The sequence below is a fragment of the Hermetia illucens genome, chromosome 3 (assembly GCF_905115235.1).
Source record: "Hermetia illucens chromosome 3, iHerIll2.2.curated.20191125, whole genome shotgun sequence".
Classification (NCBI taxonomy): Eukaryota; Metazoa; Arthropoda; class Insecta; order Diptera; family Stratiomyidae; genus Hermetia; species Hermetia illucens.
This window is the reverse complement of record NC_051851.1, coordinates 4,508,517-4,528,133: the sequence shown is the minus strand read 5'-3', so window position 1 is coordinate 4,528,133 and position 19,617 is coordinate 4,508,517. Positions and strand designations below refer to the sequence as shown.

The window sequence follows — 19,617 nt, the reverse complement described above, 5'->3', positions numbered from 1 at the left end:
GCAACTCGAAATACTTCGCGTATCCACCGTGACCCCTAAGGAACTGTATTAGGTGGTAATCCAATTCTCCGTGTTTTCACTCGACCCATCTCTCAACACACGGGTTTATTATAGGGGGTCCAGCGACTTGTTCCGGAATTATCCCACCGCTGCTGTCACCTCTTGATAGCTCCTTTCGCAAGTCCGCAGTCATATTTTCCGGATTCACTCTCCCTTGGTAAAGAGCGCCTCATTCGCCAGGTGTAAAGAAATCAGTTCCACGATGCCACAAATTGCCTTCCGTGATAGTGTCCTTCATTTTTGATATCATACTTGGGACAGGCTTCGAGATTCCGTTCAACTGCCACGTAGAAAGTATCCTTCTCAGACTCTGCAGTCTCCTCTGTAGGAGTGAGAACGTTTATGAGCCTTATATTTCTAAATTTACCTCTCAAACGCAGAGTGCATAGCCTTTGGCGATAACAGCAGGTTTCATTTTTTCGCTGACTAAGAAACTTACTCCGAGCACATGGTTTACTGATTGACCACTATAGTATGTGGTGTAGTGGCTATCCTCCAGTTCCTGGCCAGCGCATTTCTTGCAACGCTATTACTTTAGCCTTATATTGGTACAGGGTATCGGCTAACTGCTGAGCAGCATTCGGTCTATACAGGGAGCGCACGTTTCATGAGAAAATGCGCAAATCTACGATGCACCTTATGTGGCTCTGTAACGTCGGATTTTCGTCTAGGGTTGTCAGCTCTACCCAACCCCCAACCTCGAGGACAAGTTGGTTCAATTTTGTCCCGTTTTTAGGCGCGAGATTCTCGCCTTCATCCTCCTCCGTCTGCAGTTTTTCTTTAAGAAAGTACTCCCAGCGATCACCACGTGGGGGTGGAGATAGGATTTGAAGTAGAGCTGTTGGTTTTGTTTCATCAGGCGCTTCCCAAGTTTTATGCCCCAGCATCATTTTTGCTAGAAGTAAACTATTCTTTTTTCAATCTCAATTGCCGTTGAAGCTCAACTTGCCTTCGATCATTACCTCCAGATATTTAGTGACCGATTTTGACAATATTGTTTTCCGATTGGTAATATGGATCGCCTCTAGCAGGTCCATTTTAACCATTTGTAACCATTCTTTAATGTCACGAATGATTCACTTTCATGAACTCCCAAGATCCTCGGGGTGATTCACAACTACCACCACCAGGCCGTGTGCAACGAATCAACGATATATCCTTTGTCATGCAAAGGCCAAGCATCCCGTCACACATTATGTTCCGCAGCAGGAGTTCCAGTATAGGGCCTTGGGGAAGACCGGCCTTTACAATATATTCTTTGGGCCCATCATCCGTCTCGTACCAAAGAAGCCTTCTAGAGAGTTAACTCGCGATTGCCCAAAATAGGTAATCAAGGATAGTCAGTTTATAAAAGGTGCCCATAATCCAACCCCAGTTGGTCAAATTAACGACATTTCTGACATCTAGCGTCACTAGCATTTGTGGAGGCGCTGTAGTGTGGAGCCGCTTAGGGGAGATTCGTCTCAGCTCGACACCAGGTTAGCGAAACTCACCCACCTGACGTCAGTTAAATAAATTTTTTTTAAAAAATATTAAATTGGTGATTGACCAAAACGCTATTGTTGCACTAGGAGGGGCGTAACAGCTGCACATATGAACGACGTTGACGTTTACCCTTACAATGCCGGCTCCCTGGGATGCGATTGCTCCTTTTATAGTTTGCCTTCTGCATGCCCATATCGCCCCGTTTCCAAGTGAGTCTTTCACCTACGTAACTTCACCGTGATTTCGATAAGATTCCACATTCGATTGTCGAATGGTTTTGAATAGTCTTTTTTCGTAGGCTTAGGTATGAAGACTATCTTAACCTTCAACCCAGAGGTGGGCACGTAACCTAGAATAAAACATGCTAGAAAAATATTTCCTAGAAGAATCACTGGATAGGTGCCATCCATACCAGGTGCTTTAAACTGTTCAAAGGAGCGTGGGTAGTATACCCGTAAGTTCTGCCAGTCCGTTCATGTCGAGAGAAATTGTAGAACACACGAAATGGTAAAACTGCATAACAAGACTATCCACACATTCCCCACTGCCAGCCGAGTTTCAGGTTCCGCGAGTCAATGGTTCGTTCGAAACGTCACGATGAAGTTTGGAAGTCAAGAAAAAATGTTAACGATTATTGTATTGCACACCTGTGGATCGCAACCTGAAAGAGACCTGTAGGTTGTTAAAGCAACTACCGGTGACCGAACGATTCGTGTTTCGTACATTAGCGAGGTACATAGAAACAACTGACGTAAAAGACAGGCTACAAGAGGGACCTCTGTTGTGTAGGATGGCTGAATATGAGCGTATTCGCCGCAATCCTCTACGTCATCAGGAACGGCTACCAGCCGGAATAGATCTTCGGCTTGGCCCATACAAGCGATCTTCAACTGAAAGAAATGCAGTTCACTCGATGTGCTGCACTCCTCAAATGTTTTCGTTAAAGATCGCTATATTCTAATAAACAAAACGATAGAATATACTGTTACGAAGCGAAGGAGAAAATGCTGCCACTACCCACTAGCGAAATGGTCTGGTGGGAAGTTTCTTAGCATGAGAGTACCGACATTCAGTTCTGTAAATCTGGCATAAAAGCGAATTCCAGCGTATACCAAACCGTTTTTGCATCAGGCTATAAGGCAAAGCCCTCTCAAAGGATTTCGAGATTCTATCGCCAAAGGGGTGTTACTTTGGCGCACACTCTACGTTCACAGTCCTGAGACCAACTGAAGTGATCAAATCAAATAGAGTGAAATTATGCGGTGTTTCCAACGATTAATTAATTGAATGAATTGAAATAAAAACTTGTTGTTTCTTTTTCGTTGGTGTGGGTATTTATTCTTGCAAATACCGATATTTCGGGAACCACTTGTTCCCTTCATCAGTGCTAACAAGTTGTTAGCACTGATGATGGTATAATACCGATATTTCGGGAACCATCATCAGTGCTAACAAGTTGTTGGAGAATCAAAGTCCATCGCTTCCATATTCTTAGTGCGGTAATGATCTACTACAGGCAGCCCCATCACAGCAAAGTGGTTATGATAACTTACAAATTACAAATAATACTACATATAATCCTCCTTTCCATAATGTCCAGGTCACCGTATCGCCTTGCTTTAGTTTCACTTTTAAAGGTCTTCGCTCCGTAATTCAACCTAATTTGCAAAAACCCGAAAACTAATCATAACTTTAAACAATACGTTTTCGCTACATTTACATGCTTGTTTACGCTATACAAAGATGATGCGGAGAAACATAATTAGAACATAAGAAGTTTATTTGTCCCATTTTCCCTATCAAGTTACACGCTACATCTCAACATGGAGCAGTTCGAAACTTGGATCATGTCGTCATCCTTTCTACAACTCTGAATGCATACATACTCGTCGTTCATTTGCTTACACTTTCTTTGTAGGTTTTGTTAATGCCCCGTATTCAATCTATTCAGATTTTCCTTGGCTCGTACCTAGGAGCGTGTTTTTCGTAGTTCTCAATCGAATTAGGCCTCTATTTTTATGCAAGCTTTCACTTGCTGTAGCCTGTTTTACATCTCTTGATTGAACTCTCTAATTAGAGAGCGAAATTCGCATATGTTCGCTTATGAATACGCTTATTATTCATTCATTCATTCAATTCTTGATCCTATTTTCCGATAGTTTTCACTTGGCATGATAAAATTTCGAGGGGGTGTGTTTCGACAAGACAATTTAGTATTTTTCTATAACACTATTCTGTCATCATAGACGTAGTAAGTGGAAATTTACGATTATATTTTTGTTGATTTTGCAACCCCATCTACTCTCCCCTCTTGAACCCCAACTAAAACTTGTAGCTGTCTCCTTCCTCTAAAAAGTTATGAGCCCTCCAAGTGGCATTTTTTATATCGTCAAGGTAAAGTTTAAATTTTCAAATCTACCCCGAGAAGATAGAGAGGCTATGTGGATGGAAGGAAGACGTCTCCCCTTTCCCTAGTTGAAAAATTGTAGCGTTGATGATGAAGGGTCGTTCTGATCGTCCTTCAACGTCTACCAATAAGAACCACGTCAAAGAAATCAAGGGTTTGATGCTGTAAAATCGTCGAATATCAGCTGTAGGTCTTGTAAACATTCATTTCATTTGGATCTATTCAATCGTTTTTAAAAGACAATTTGGATTTCAGGCTCGTTACATCACGTTTGGGAAAATTTTGCCGTGGTGAAGCAAGGAAAAAACTTGATTTTTGACTATCAAAACGTATACGAGCCGGAGTACGTAAATAGCCTGTTAATCGTTAATCGTTTGAAAGATGTAGCGAAACCGAAAAGTCAAAAATCAAGATAATGTTCACAATTTGCTTCACTATCACGATATTGTCTACTATGGATTCCTGTGGAGTTCGTTGGTATACTTTGATTTTGGGAAGCCTGTTTTTCAGAGCTGGCTGATCTAAAATTAGAGGCATGTGACCGCAGATTTTCCCAAGACCCATTTCCTTGCTTTGATCGTGAAACCAATTTGGCGCAACCAAATGAATATTTGCTCCACATGGTTTCCATGCAACCCAGGTTTCTTGGGTGCACTTAACAGGCGATAAAGTTTAGGTCCAACAGAACACTGCCTATGAATCACTGAAAAGATAATGCAGCCTTCCTTAGCCAGTTTGGTATATTCGAAATGGGCGAAAGTGTCCATCCGCTTGTCGTACAGGCCAGGCCTGTTCGAGGGTGATGGTTTTGAATGAACGCCACCGGTGGCACCTTAAACTGTTTAGTTGCCTCCAGTTTTTGCCAGGCAGCCTACTGTGTCTTCAGTCCGAGGAACCTGGTGATATAATGAGCCAGCAGTTTTTGGCCCTCTACACTACCATTCAAGTGCAAGCCTGAGTGCTTTGTCGATTTACAGTGGTCTCTTGATGAATATGTTATGGTGTACCTTTTACGCTTGTGAGCGCGACTGCGCCGCTGAGAACTGTCTTCTTTCTGTTATCTCATATGCTAACCTCAGACGTACTTTCGCTGCTTCCTGTAAGCCAATGTTAAGCTTCTCGTGTCTTATCACGTGGTTATCAATATTGTGGAGAGGTTCCTCCGCCTGAAGGACCACTTTGTGTGATGTGGTTCGCATGACAACCCTTAATTGTGGGAGGTGCTTTTCGATTCTCCATTTTAGATCTCCAACGTTTTATTAATAGAAGGATCATCTTGGTTTTTTTTTTTTTTTTTTAATTTAGAGTAAGGGGATGTGCTTTTTGGACTCCTTCAACGATACACTTTCAGACTAGTAACTAAACGCGTTCGTGTCAGCGGTAAAGAAGTCTTTAGCACTTTACTGCGGGCTAACCCTCTCACTTTTCCGGTTTAGGGACTCTTCAAGTCCGAGATTTTCTTTTACCAATGAGAGGAGAGGGGAAAAAAGGAATTATTAGTTCTAGAATCCCTTTGCCCTTACCAAAGAATCGCATCCCACCATCCATACGAGAAAAGCGTGTGATCGGCATCGTCCACCACTACATTCCAGGGAACGTGCCTTGCCAGACTTGTGCAGGAAAGATTGAAGCTCAGTAAAGGGATAATCATCTCACCATGCTTTCGATTCAGCCACGGATACAAATTGTCGATCTGTCTCTTGATTCATTTTGCCAAAAGAGTTGAGACTTGTGGATGTACGCGGCCCTTCCTTGCTAGTAACCACCACTCCGGCACGTGTAGATGGTTTTACGCGCTCTAATAAGGAGGGCAATGGAAATCAATCCCGCAATGATCATCACAACCATGTTCTGAGACAATGCGATAAGCAGATGCCACCTACTAAGCTGCCCGTCTCGGCACTTGATCAAAGTATTTATGATACACTTTCTTGTCAAGGACATCAATTCTTCGCAGACGTCGTCTGGTTGATGTTTGGCCCGCAACATTCGTCACTAGCCGACTTAGTTTCAAGACGCTGCAACCTGCACTACTGTTCTGATTTGCTCGAATCCGGTTGGGTCTGAGCGTCAACCCAAATTTCTTAACCATTACTTATGAATGTATATCCAACTCACCGATCGATATGAGACGCAGGGATTTTCATTTTGGTTTTCGGTTTTTTTTCCCAGCGCAAGACTGAAACTATATTGTTGCATCAATATGCCAAGTCTGATCCGCGTCTGTTGAACAGGCAGCAAATGCCACGACATTATCCGTATAACCAATCCTTCTAGCATGTCGAGTTTTAACAGACTATTGTAGGAAGCGTTCAAGATATCCCTAGGATGGCTCCCTAACGTGATCTTCATGTTCCTCTGGCCCTCTAGCGTCTCATGTAGCAGAAAGTAGTCTCTCAGGTAATCTCCCAACATTTGAAAGCAATAGTTCGGTACGTGAAATGCATTTTCTAGTGTGCCTAGCATTTTTGCCCCCCCCATAATACAACGAGCACTACTCCTAGAAGTTGGCGGATGTGTGCCGCAATTCGATGATCTCCCTGCTCTAAGTCCCCCAGCAGTCTAGTCCTAATAGGTTCTTCGAGCACTTTCCCAGACATGTCAAGCATACACAGCGCAAGCTTCAATTACCCCGAGTTTAGGCGGTGGAGTAGCAATTTATATGCTTTTACTTGGGTACCATCAGCACCTGCCGCCTTCTTATTTTCCATAGTGAGAAGTACCTATTAAAGCTCTTTCATGGTAAACACCAGATCTACCCCTTCGTACCCAAACGGCGTCCTTCAGAGTATCAAGCCTGTATGGCAAGTGCTTCATCTCCCGTTTGGTATTATATAAATGCTAAAAACGCTATCCCTAAATGGCCTTGGGCAAGAACGATAGGTCGATATGCCATGAAGCCGGGCTCTGTTCACACCGAAACTGCCATTGCAAGGTGAGCGGTTGCACTCCGGTACAAGTTAATTTATAAGATTCGCATCATGCTAGCCACGTTCTAGCCCATCTCAGTTCCGCCCTGAAGACCGAAAAGCGCCTCGATCACACTGTGGACAACGCTCTCACCATACGCACCACGATCCCTGTAAAGAACGCGATTCTATTTTTCGTTGCAAGCTTTCGTTTTGTGACCTACCTGACCGCATCTATGGCATATTGTCCTGCTAGATTTCTGGCAGAATATAGATGAATGTCAATAATTTAAACATTTGTGTCACTTGGTGGCTATCCGTATTCGTATCCTATATTCTACTCATCCAATTTTCCCGCTATTAAAGAATTTCTTCGCTTATTCCTTAGTAACTTCCATCACAGTAGGTTTTTTATCTCGAGAATGCACTGTGCTGATACTTATCCAGGAATCGATTACCTCTGGACATTCACACTCGATGGTACCTTCATTTCAATCTTTTTTTTTTTAGACAGGCAAGTTCTCGGATTTCAAGACTAGACTCTAGACTAAAAACCAGAGCCTTCTCTCTCAGTGACCCTTTGATCGTCTCGCAGAACGTTCTCTTGTTAATTTCCACTTCGTTTTCCATATGGAAAACACTTCTGCTCTACTGTCTTCGGGCTCAATCTTATAGCGGATCTCGCTGAAAATTACCACAAATATCTTACTTTTCGTCGGTTTAATGAGCAGAGCTGAGAGGGCCTAGTCCTTTGTTTCCTTGTTTCTTCCTTTGGTGATTTTACTATTCGTAACCGTCTTAACTTTGAGCATACTGTTTTCCAACGGGGTAGCGTGTTATTTTCTTTAGTCCTTCTTTAATAATAATAATCGTTGACGCAACAATCCATACTATTCATGTACGCCTATACAAGGAAATGCAGTTCAAGAGCTCTTCCGTTTCCATCAGCAATCGATATCTTCTTATTTTTCTTCAGCCTTTGTCCCGTTCACAAGCGGGGCCGGCTCGTCATGATCGGTTTCGCCATTTGGCTCTATCGAATGCCTGATCTGGGTGCAATCTCGAGGCTTTTAAATCTCCATCCACCGTTGTTTTGGCCTGGTTTACCATCGACTTCGATGTTCTTGGCAAGTGAATTCTCGTTATCACGAATTGCATTGCCATACCATCGAAGAGGCCTCTCGCAATTTTTCTACGATCGGTGGACTTCGGATGTGATCAAAACGTGTCAGGCCACTAGTCTAACGTAACATCTTCGTCTCCATCACCGCAAGACGCCATTCATTGTTTTTTATAGTCGGCTAACACTCAGAACCATAGGGAGCGACAGGACGGACGATATTGCGGTAAATTGTAGATTTGAGACGTTCGTTGATACGTCGATCACAAATAACACCAGTTGTCGATATGTTGGCTCCTAAAGAACTATATTCCTCCTGCAGTTTATCCTTCGTTGAATGTTGCTTCCTTTCTTCATGTACTCACATTTTTTTTTTACAAATTTCGGCGCTAGAGTCATATTTGTGGGGGTGGAAACTTTGTCTCTCAAGTACTATTTAAACGCTTTTCAAATTGTCTTAAATTCGATGTACAAATTGATTCCGCAATACCCAAATCAGTGGTCGCAAAAAATACTTATTCTAAGCAGTGGCAGCAACAAAAAGATTTTTGATTAATCAATTTTCCGCAATGTTCCAATCTAAATTTTCATTTTCTCTTCAATTAGCAAGAAGAAGTTTGTTGAATGGAATCGACGACGTTGCCGTCAAAATAAGATGCGAAAATTGACCGTTGGTACGGCTATGTCTCGGCCCACGAAAAATTCACAACCGAAACGTGTTACGCCACCAGCTGTACCAGAAATTCATCGTCATTCGGGTAGTAGTTTTGGCTCGGCCGGGTATTCGTCATTAGAAGACGGAGGTTTTTCACAGCCAAGAGATAGCCCGGCTGCGTTATCAATGAAGGATGATAGCACGGAATATGGTGAGTGAATTTTAAAAGCACATACTAGGTGTACAAGCTTAAATCCGGTGTTTTTTTTTTGCAAGAAAACCACATTTTTTTTATAGGAACCAAAAAAAAACTTTATTCAAAATACTGGCCCTTGCTATCTACACATTTTTGCCATCTCTCGGGTAATTTATGGATACCATCCCGATAAAGTTGTTGATCTTTCGAGGCAAACCACTCATCAAGCCATTTTCGGACGTTTGCTTAAGAATCGAAGTGCTGCTCAGCGAGCGAGTGGCCCATCGATGAAAATGGGTGATAGTCAGATGGGGCCAGGTCTGGTGAATAAACGAGGTGGGGTAGTATCTCCCAGTTGAGCCTTTCTAAGTACGACGTATGCGACGGAGTATTATCAAGAAGGGAAATCAGCTTTTCATGTCTTTGCTGATATTCCGGCCGTTTTTCATTCAGAGCATGATGCAATTTTATGAGTTGTTGGTGTTAACAATGGTAATCAACAGTTCATAGTAGAGAATACCCCGCTGATCCCACCACACGCACAGCGTCGTCCTCCGTCCGAAGCGATTTGGTCTTGCAAGAAATGTCGCTGGTTGACGGTCATCATTTTCTGCATTTGAGTATCGTCCTCGACCAGAAGCGCTTCCAATTCGTGGTCCTTAACTTTCCTGAGCCGATTTTTATGCTCCTTGTCGCCCAGATTGAAATCATCATCTTTGAACCGACGAAACCAGTCTCGGCACGTTGCTTCCGATAGAGCGTTGTCACCGTAGGTCTCCACAACAATTCAATGCAGTTCAGCGGCTGATTTCTCCAAATTGAAGCAAAAAAAGTTGAGCTCCCCGCAAATGGTCTTTTCCGGGAACAAAACTGGCTATGATTATTGAAGAGAAAAAATATGTTTTTGCATGAAATTGCTGATGATATGGACTGACAATTGTTGACAAATGTCGTACTAAAAAAATATGGTGTGCTCATAGCAGCTTGATTGTAGCGACATGGTAATGACATGACAGCACCAACATGGCAACGCCTTTCAACAGCTGATATGCTCAACAAAGTAACGTCACTATATGGATCGGCGAGGATATAAATTCGACGCCATCCGACTCTTTTACACACTCTTTCTCTCGACCTTCTCGGTGCTTGTTGAATAAATGGGTAGAACCTTAAAAACATACTTTTTCATGTTTCTACATTGTTGACCCCGACGACTAGAGTTAAAATAAAAAGTGCAGTGATCTTAAATTTCTATACGTTCAATCGACATCAAGCGCGAGTTTCAAAATGGCCACCGTATCCAAATCGCCAGAGACGCCGAAAACATCCCTTCAGAGTGATTTCCTGCCGCCGATAGCTAATCGACCAGCAGGCGTATTCGTGGAAGCGGCACGCATACAAAAATTTCCGTCATTTTATCGACCCGACCCGGCATTTTGGTTTGAGCAGGTAGAGGCTGCGTTCCACACTAATCACATCACGTCGGACGAAACAAGATTTAAGTACGTGATACAATTTGCCGAGCCGGAAATCCTTCCGCATGTGATCTCGATAGCACGCAATCCTCCGGCAACAAATAAGTACGAAGCCGTGAAGGAGAGGATATTGGCAGCATTTGCAGAGTCCGCCGAATCCAAGCTGCGACGACTTTTCCAAGGGAAGAATTTGGAAGGAAAGAGACCATCGCATTACCTGCAGGACTTGCGAAACACTGGCGGAGAGCAGGTAACTGACGCCATGCTAAGATCGTTGCTACTTGAGCAATTGCCCGAAAATATTCGAATGGTGTTAGCGATTTCTAACGAAGCAGACGTCGATAAATTGGCGAAAATGGCGGATTTAATGATCGAGATGCAACAACTGCCTTGCATTTCCACCGTTCAGAAGGCATCCACGGAAAATGATGTCTTGGAGCAAATATTGAGCCGAATTGACCGACTGGAAATCACGACACGCAACCGGTCCCGATCCAAACAACGGAGCACCAGAAGGCAAAGATCAGGTTCACGGAATCGAGGGTTTTACTTCTTTCATCAACGGTTTGGGAAACAAGCGCGTAATTGCCGACCGCCATGTAAGTGGCAAAATAATTCCGCGACTTCGGAAAACTAAATTTGTCGTCCCGAATTTCGGCGGTCGAGGACGACCTCTCTCACAGTAAACCCAGCCGATTATTAGTACTCGATCGGAAAAGCGGCATGCATTTACTGGTGGATACCGGTGCTGATATTTCAGTTTTGCCTAAAGACAAAAATCAGCACACGCCAATGAAATTTCAGCTTTATGCCGCCAATAATACGCCGATCAAAACATGTGGACATCGCATCATAACGCTCGACCTCGGCTTACGACGACCGTTTACCTGGAGGTTCGTTTTAGCGGATGTTCGACAACCAATAATCGGTGTCGATTTTCTGCACCATTATGGCTTATTAGTGGACCTACGCAGGAGGAAAATAATCGACGAAAAGACCAACTTATCCTGCATCGCAAAGCTCACCGACACCATAACTTTGTGGTATGACAACGCTGAAGTCTAGCGAAAGTTATCATGACATTCTGAGAGATTTTGTCGACATCACAATTCCATCTGACGGAGTGAAGGTGATGGCTCATGATATCTACCACCATATCCTGACTAAAGGACCGCCTGTTTTTGACCGACCCAGACGATTAACGCCCGAAAAACTGCGCGAACCAAAGGCCGAATTTGACTACATGCTACAACAGGGAGTTTGCCAACCATCGAGTAGCCCATGGGCGAGCCCGTTACACTTGGTACGGAAGAAAAACGGACAATGGAGACCATGTGGAGATTATCGGCGTTTGAACGCTATCACCGTCCCAGATAAGTACCCCATCGCTCACATTAGTGACTTTGCGCACAAACTGAGTGGATGCAAGGTATTTTCCACGATTGATCTGACAAGAGCATACCACCAGATTCCCGTAGCACCCGAGGACATTCCCAAAACAGTTGTCATTACTCCTTTTGGGCTTTTTGAGTTCCGAGTAATGACGTTCGGTCTTCGCAATGCCGCACAAACTTTCCAGCGGTACATTGATCATGCACTCCGCGGATTGGACTTTTGCTATGCATACATCGGTGACATTCTTATCGCTTCTAAATCGAACGAGGAGCATCGGAAACACTTATTGACGATATTTAATCGGCTCCGTGAATACGGATTATCCATCAATGTCGATAAATGCAGCTTTGGAACATCTTCTGCCGAATATTTAGGATATTTGGTGAGCGAAAATGGCATCAAGCCCCTTCCAGGACGAGTGGAAACCATTTTGAATTTCGGAAAACCATCAACAATTGCCGATTTGCGACGATTTCTAGGAGCTGTTAATTTCTATAGAAAATCGTTGCAGAATGCAGCCGAAATTCAAGCACCTCTCCACGAGTATCTCATTGGTGCAAGGAAACGGGATAAACGCAAAATCGAATGGAATCCACGAGCAGATGTCTCATTTGAAAAGTGCAAACAGCAAATTGCCAACGCTGCGTTACTACGACATCCCATTGAGAATGCACCATTGGCCATCAAATCAGACGCATCGGACACGGCTATGGGAGCAGTTCTCGAACAGTGGAACAACGATGTTTGGGAACCGCTCGGTTTCTTTTCGAAGAAGTTCGTACAGCAACGTAGGTACAGCACTTACGATCGAGAACTCCAAGCAATCTACAGTGCAGTCAAGTTTTTTCGCTACATGGTCGAAGGTCGTCCGTTATTAATCAAAAGCGATCATAAGCCGATAACGTTTGCCTTCCAACAGAAAGCCGATAAAGCTAGTCCACGGCATGGACTATATCGGCCAATTCTCGACCAATATCATATACGTCACTGGCGAGGAAAACGTTACAGCAGACGCCTTGTCCCGAATTAGTGCTGTTACATTGCCGGTTGCCATAACGCCCGAAGAATTAGCTACAGCGCAACGAAACGATGAGGAACTCGCAACATCTACTGCGTTCTGAAACGACCTTGGATTTGAAAAAGTTGCGAGTTGACGACAAGGATACAATGTTGTACTGCGACGTGTCAACTTCCCAAATACGGCCGTATATCCCAATACTTCTCAGGAGGAGAATATTTGAGATTGCTCACCGACTATCTCATCCAAGCAGACGCATCACGAAGAAGCTGATTTGCCGAAAATATTTCTGGCCTAGTATGTCCAAGGACATTCTCGAGTGGGCACGAACATGTCTAGCGTGTCAACGAAGTAAGATTGGACGACATGCAAAACCATCGCATGGCCAAATCGATATGCCGGACACGAGATTCAGTCACGTACATATCGATATTGTCGGACCGCTAACGCAATCACAAGGTCACTTGTATGTATTGACTATGATCGATAGATTTACGAGATGGCCTGAAGCGGTTCCGATACGATCAATTACGGCAGATGTTATCGCAGACGCATTCTACACACACTGGATTTGACGATTTGGAGCACCTACTATATTAACATCGGACCAAGGATCCCAGTTCGAATCCTTGATCTTCCAGTCGCTGACGCACTTAGTGGGTTGCAAAAAGATTCGAACCACTGCATACCATCCTGCTTCTAACGGATTGATTGAGGGATGGCACCGATCGATGAAAGCAGCTATTATGTGCCACAACAACCGTGAATGGGTCGAAGTGTTGCCAACGGTTTTGCTCGGTCTTCGTACAAGCGTTAAGGAGGATATTGGCGCAACCGCTGCTGAGCTAATGTATGAGACAACGATTCGCATTCCTGGAGAGTTCTTTCTTGACGAGGAAATGCCTCCCGATCCGAAATTTTTCGTTGAGAAATTTCGTCACCATATGACGCAAGTTCGTGCAACGCCAATCTCTCAACATGATAGAGGGAAGGTGTTCGTCCACAAGGATCTTTCTACATGCTCACACGTGTTCGTGTGGATTGATCGAGTGAAGAAGCCGCTAGAGCATCCGTACGAAGGACCATATAAGGTGTTAGAAAGACTTTCCGGCAACGTTTTTAAAATCGGAATTCAGGGCAAAGCAACAAATATCAGCGTCGAGCGACTAAAACCTGCCTATTTCGAAGTAACATCTGATCCAACGGAAGCAGCCCAACGACCAATAAGTTTGGCTCCCAAAACGTATGTAGGACCAAGAGCGAAACCAGCGAGTGAGAGGCGATTAATATTCGATACGTAGTTTTCCAGTCGTTAACCGTCAAAACTACTCAGGAGGGAGCAGTGTAGCGACATGGTAATGACATGACAGCACCAACATGGCAACGCCTTTCAACAGCTGATATGCTCAACAAAGTAACGTCACTATATGGATCGGCAAGAATATAAATTCGACGCCATCCGACTCTTTTAGACGCTCTTTCTCTCGACCTTTTCGGTGTCTGTAACTTAATTGTTTTTCTCGAATTTGAATAAATGGGTAGAACCTAAAAACGTATTTTTATCATGTTTCTACATTGATACGCTCACTGACGCTATCTGTGAGCAAACAACGGATTTAAGCTTGTACCCCTGGTAGATTTCATGGATAGCATCAGATCATTCGAACTATGTAACTTTTCATTCATTCATTGATACAGCTAGAGTTTTTCTTTTTCTGATTCCACAGCCTTTACATTTCCAACTTTCCCTCCCGGCGAGCCTCTACTGACCCATAAAGCGGCCGTCTACTACCACCAACAACTAGCACTGCAAGAAGATCAAGGCATTGATTTAACGCAATCTCCGGGTCGTGATAGTCCGGGCAGTTCATCTGGGTCGGCGGGGTCGGGATCACGCCATTCGACCGCTAGTCTTGATTCAGGCCGAGCATCGTCATACATAACCGGGGGTGGAGCATCAACACGTGGGCCCCTATCCAGTCCACGATGCAGCGTTAGTTCCTGTTCTATCGGCAGCGTGGATAGAATAAGCCAACGCGGGGAAAATGACATTGTTATGGATTGGTTGATGGACATTAAATTCGAAAATTATGCAACCCTTTTTATTGACGCCGGATATGATTTAGCCACAATTTCTCGCATGACACCTGAAGACTTGACTGCAATTGGTATTAAGAATCCTCAGCATCGAGAACGAATCAAACAACACATTGATAACCTACGACTGCCAGATCGCTTGCCACATTTTGTGCCAGGATCAATAGAGGAATGGTTGCGGTTGTTACGCCTTGAAGAATACATTCAGCCTTTACTTGATCAAAATTATAAAACTGTGCGTGATGTCACACAAGTCATATGGGAGGACCTCGAAGATATCGGAATTGTTAAGTTAGGACATCAGAAAAAGATCTTGTTGGCCATAAAGCGTGTTAAGGATATCATTAGCGGTAAATGGAATCCACACCAGCAGATGCGACAACTACGAGGAAAGAGCTTGGAATCATTAGAAGATATAAGCGAACGAAATGTTCGGGGTAATCTGACTTTTAGCCATTATTCAACGGATTCCTATTATTACGGCCCTCCCCAACAGCCACCGCAAGCCATGAGCAAGTCGATTTGCTTGAATGCAACCAGCTTGCCCTACAACCCCATTGGCAATTTGCAGTGGAGACGTTCCTATGATGATGGTGACATAACGCCAACGAATGAAATTGCAATAGACATGGGTGACGGCCAGGGTGGGGGTGGAACGTTGCCGCGACAGCGAAGTAGTTCAAGGAGCCGCTTGGCTGACAGGGCCAGCCCTTCGACAATAATTATTCATACGCCACACTCGGGTGAGTATCTGCAGCCCGACAATAGTCCAATAATGCTTGCCAATCCACATTACGGATCGACGTTTAGTCCACTGGCTAGCAAAAAACAAGCTCCGGAACCGCCTCGACGCCAGTGTAGCATTCGAAACATGAAAAGCAATAATCTACAGGAAGCACAACCATGCAACTATAAATATTTACACTACGATCAACTAGCGAATAATCAAGCACGCAACCAGCATCCGACACAGTACATTCCTGCCGCTGGAACATCATCCACAGTCGCGGCTGCACCTCACCAGCAGCCCATCTATGTTAACTACAACGTACAAACGCATCAAACAACTGCTGAAATCCATTGTGATAGAACGCACGATAGCAAATCAAACTCCAGCATTGACTCGATCGATACCATTCCATTTGCTAATGAGAACACAGGAACCATCAAACAACGCCTACTCAATCGCCAAGAGATCTCGTCATCACTGTCCCTATCATCGTCATCGTCATCATCATCCACAAACACGGTAGCTAATATGTCACAATCGTTTCATTCTTTCAAGAAATGCGATAAGCACAGTCCTCCATCGCCAGCCACCCTATCGCCCACGATCTTGGCCTCAAACACTCCAAACGGTGGTGGTGGTGGTACGCCAGGCAAGATATCCGCTCCACTTAACATGGAGGTTCGATATCATCATTCGGAACTGGTTGATGACCAGGCGGCGACTATTATTTTGCCAAATGCAGTGGCTCCTGCACAGGCGGCTCCAGCTGGAGCAGGTGGTAATGTACCGAATGCCACAAATGATTCTACAAATGTCCTAAATGATATCGGTAATATGTTAGCAAATTTGACTGATGAGCTTGATGCCATGCTTGAGGAGGAGAAACGTGCCGGAATAAATGATAGCGAATAGATTCACATTTAAGCGATTAAGATGAATTAAGGAAATTTAAGGGAAACTATACATTACGGCGGGAAATGCTGTCTGGGGCTTATTCGAGCGAATGTTCTTGTCCTGGGTTTGTGGTGATTTGCATTGAGGGGGGCGGATTAGGAGTCATCAGTGGAAAAAGTAAAGAGAGGCAGATGCTTATCTGTTAGAGACTAGATACCAAGTCCTTGTTTGCAACCCCTTCGGAATGACTGATATTGTTGGTATGGGGGTCGGGGCTCAGTTTTCTTACACGTTGTCTGCGCTAACTCGTTTTGGTTAGTGCAACTTCGGAACGGTCCAGCTGGGAGTCTTGAGAAATCGGGGGCTCAATTAAGCAGGCTCCCCCGGCATTTACCCCAGTATCGAAGAACAAGCCAACTTTGAGCAGCGCTAAGTCAAGGACAACCGCTCCTATAAGCCCCGGTGCGCAACACAAAACTTATTAAGGTGAAACATAACGCACACGAATCTGTTGTGCTACTCTCTTATACATTATTACATTTATATAAAGGGAAAACAATATATTATTAATGCAAATGGCAAAATATAATCGATTCTATTATATTAAATGAAAAATATAAAAAATATATTAGTTATTATATTAAGTGTCATGTTATACAGAAAAGGAGAAAACGAAAATCATTATGAGTTGAAAGGAGAACATAGAAACGTTGTCATAAATAGTTTCCTTGGTAATTTTAGATTTTTTCGTTCGTCGTTTTCGCGAAAGAGCAAAACAAGAGAAAAAAAAAATGATTTTATTCCGCGTCATGCCTAATTTTTAAAGTGATTTCGTCTTTATATATTTTTTTTTTGTAATTTTAATGCGCGTCTTATTATGTCATAAACAAATGCTTTTATTATACATACATTCTATATATATACTTATTTTTTTATATTTTTTGATTCCCTCTTTTATTTTACACGCAAAATGGTTTAATCTACTTAACTAACATAACTGAAGACCGCGACCGGAGGGCGGAAAATATGTATTCCAGTATATAATACAAGATACGATTTGTAAGCAAAGTAAAACCACACAACAAGCAACAACAGAAATCGCAACTATATACTTATATAATTGTTTTAGAATTTAGTTATTATATACAAGAAACGAATAAGAGAAATAAGAGATGATAATTGTTTAGAAGTCTTATGTCAATTTTTTATTGCTTTTAGAAAAATTTAAATACAGAGGTGAAAAGTATGATGTGTGCGTTTTTAATTGCTCAAAGATAATTGAACCCGACCCATGAAGCACTTGAATCCATAGTTGGATAAAATCATAATTGTAATCATAGTTACAGGCCATGATTACAATTGAAATCGTAATTAACGTAGTTGCCATTATGATCGGTGTTGTTTATGATTTTTGCAGTTGGTAACTTGTTTACAAAGATTTTAAATAATATTTCATTAACTAATGGAGCGATGCCACGCCCGTCTGGTTATGAATAAAATCTGGCTCAACAGGTTGCGGTGGCCGGGTCACTTAATCCGTATGGATGAGGATGATCCAGCCCAGAAAGTCTATAAGGGCAATATCTATGGCAGGAAAAGAAGACAAGGCCGACCCTGCCTTAGATGGAGCGATGGCATAGGTCAGGACGCCAGACAGCTTTCAGGGATATCGAATTGGTGGACCTCAGCGCAAAACCTGGGTGTCTGGAGTTCCTTATTAAGGCAAACCTAGACTGGATACCGGTTGTTGCGCCGTTGATGATGACGATAAGATACAATCTGCACAGTAAGTAACAATTAGTTTAGTTGCTGATTGAATCTAGGGGCGGATGCGTTCTAGTGTTATGCAAATTGAAAATGGGTTTTAAGGTTTTGAACTGGCATAAGATTAATCCGTTTTGAAAATAATTGAGTTGCTGTTCGTCTATCAAAGGCAGACATAGACTGAAACTGAAACCCTCTTTAGTGACATGATTTTGAGTTTATCAAAAAAAAGGATTTCTTTGCTGGAACGGCCTCTCTGCTGAGATACTTTTTTCTTTAGCTGCAGTAGTTTCAATTCAGAAACATACGTATATATGTGTGTTCCGTCAAAGGTTTGGTAATGTTTAATTTATATGCCCATACAGTGAGCGCACTCCGTATATTGCTCGTTGTGACTATATAGAAGCCTTGACAAATATAAAGTTTATATGATAGAAAATGTATCTTTATTTCAGTTTAGAATAACAATACATCTTTTTTAAGGTTTTGTGTAAAACAAAACCTTATTAAAATCGATTCAATGTCTGTCTGTCTGTTTGTCTGTCTGTCTGTCTGTCTGTCACACGCATTTTTCTCCAAAACGGCTAAACCGATCCGAAGGAAATTTGGTGGACAGATGGGAACTATGAAATCCCACGCATACAGCGAGTGGCATAAATTTAGGTGGAGTTTAAAGGGGGGCTCCCCATACATGCAAAGGGGGGATTCAAAAATTTTTTTCACCGGATATAGTTGTGTAGGGTATCAAATGAAAGGTCTCGATTTGTACTTTCCGAAACTGATCTTAGTTTTGGCATAAATTGCAAAGTGCGTGAGTAAAGAGTCAAAATGCACGCATTTGAAGTGAGACAGGACTCATTTTCGGAAACTACTCAACCCAAAAATCCGAAAAAAATCGGGGTGGTGCGCTTAGATGAAATCTAGGCCTCAAAATATGTCCCATTCCGATATCTGCTCAAATAAACTTACTAATAGTATATTACTACTTTTTAGAAATTTACTGAAAAACCCCCCTTAGATTCATCCTAGGACTTCCGAATTTTGTACCAGCATAGGGGACAATATTTTGTATATATGTGCTAAATTCCATGGAAATCAGGTAATTAACGCCAAAGTTATAGCAGTTCAAACTTAGCAATTTCGCGCGAGTTTACTGCTTCCAAAGCCATGCAAATCAGATGCTGACGTCATAATTACCCGGAATAATTGACATTCGCGTGGAATATTAAAGTCACATTTATGAAGAATCTATTTATCTGCAGCCCTTTTTAAGGCTTTGTGTAAAACACTTATGTGAAATCTAATCTTCGAGAGATGCCCCATTCCGGTATCTGCTCAAAAAATTTACTAATAGTACATTGTCAACTTTTAGAAATTGACTAAAACACTCCCCTTAAGCTCATCCTAGGTGT

General features: G+C 42.9%; 1 protein-coding gene across 2 annotated transcripts in view; it reads left to right on the top strand.

Annotated features, from left to right (window-relative positions):
• LOC119650671 overlaps positions 1-17,688 on the top strand; it is a 45,346-nt gene extending 27,658 nt beyond the window's left edge. For both annotated transcript variants that reach the window (XM_038053622.1, XM_038053623.1), the window contains exons 2-3: positions 8,588-8,847; positions 14,448-17,688. In XM_038053622.1, coding sequence (XP_037909550.1) covers positions 8,637-8,847; positions 14,448-16,459 — 2,223 coding nt within the window. In that variant the 5' untranslated portion in view covers positions 8,588-8,636 and the 3' untranslated portion in view covers positions 16,460-17,688. The remainder of the gene's footprint in view (positions 1-8,587; positions 8,848-14,447) is intronic.
• The last annotated feature ends 1,929 nt before the right edge of the window (positions 17,689-19,617 follow it).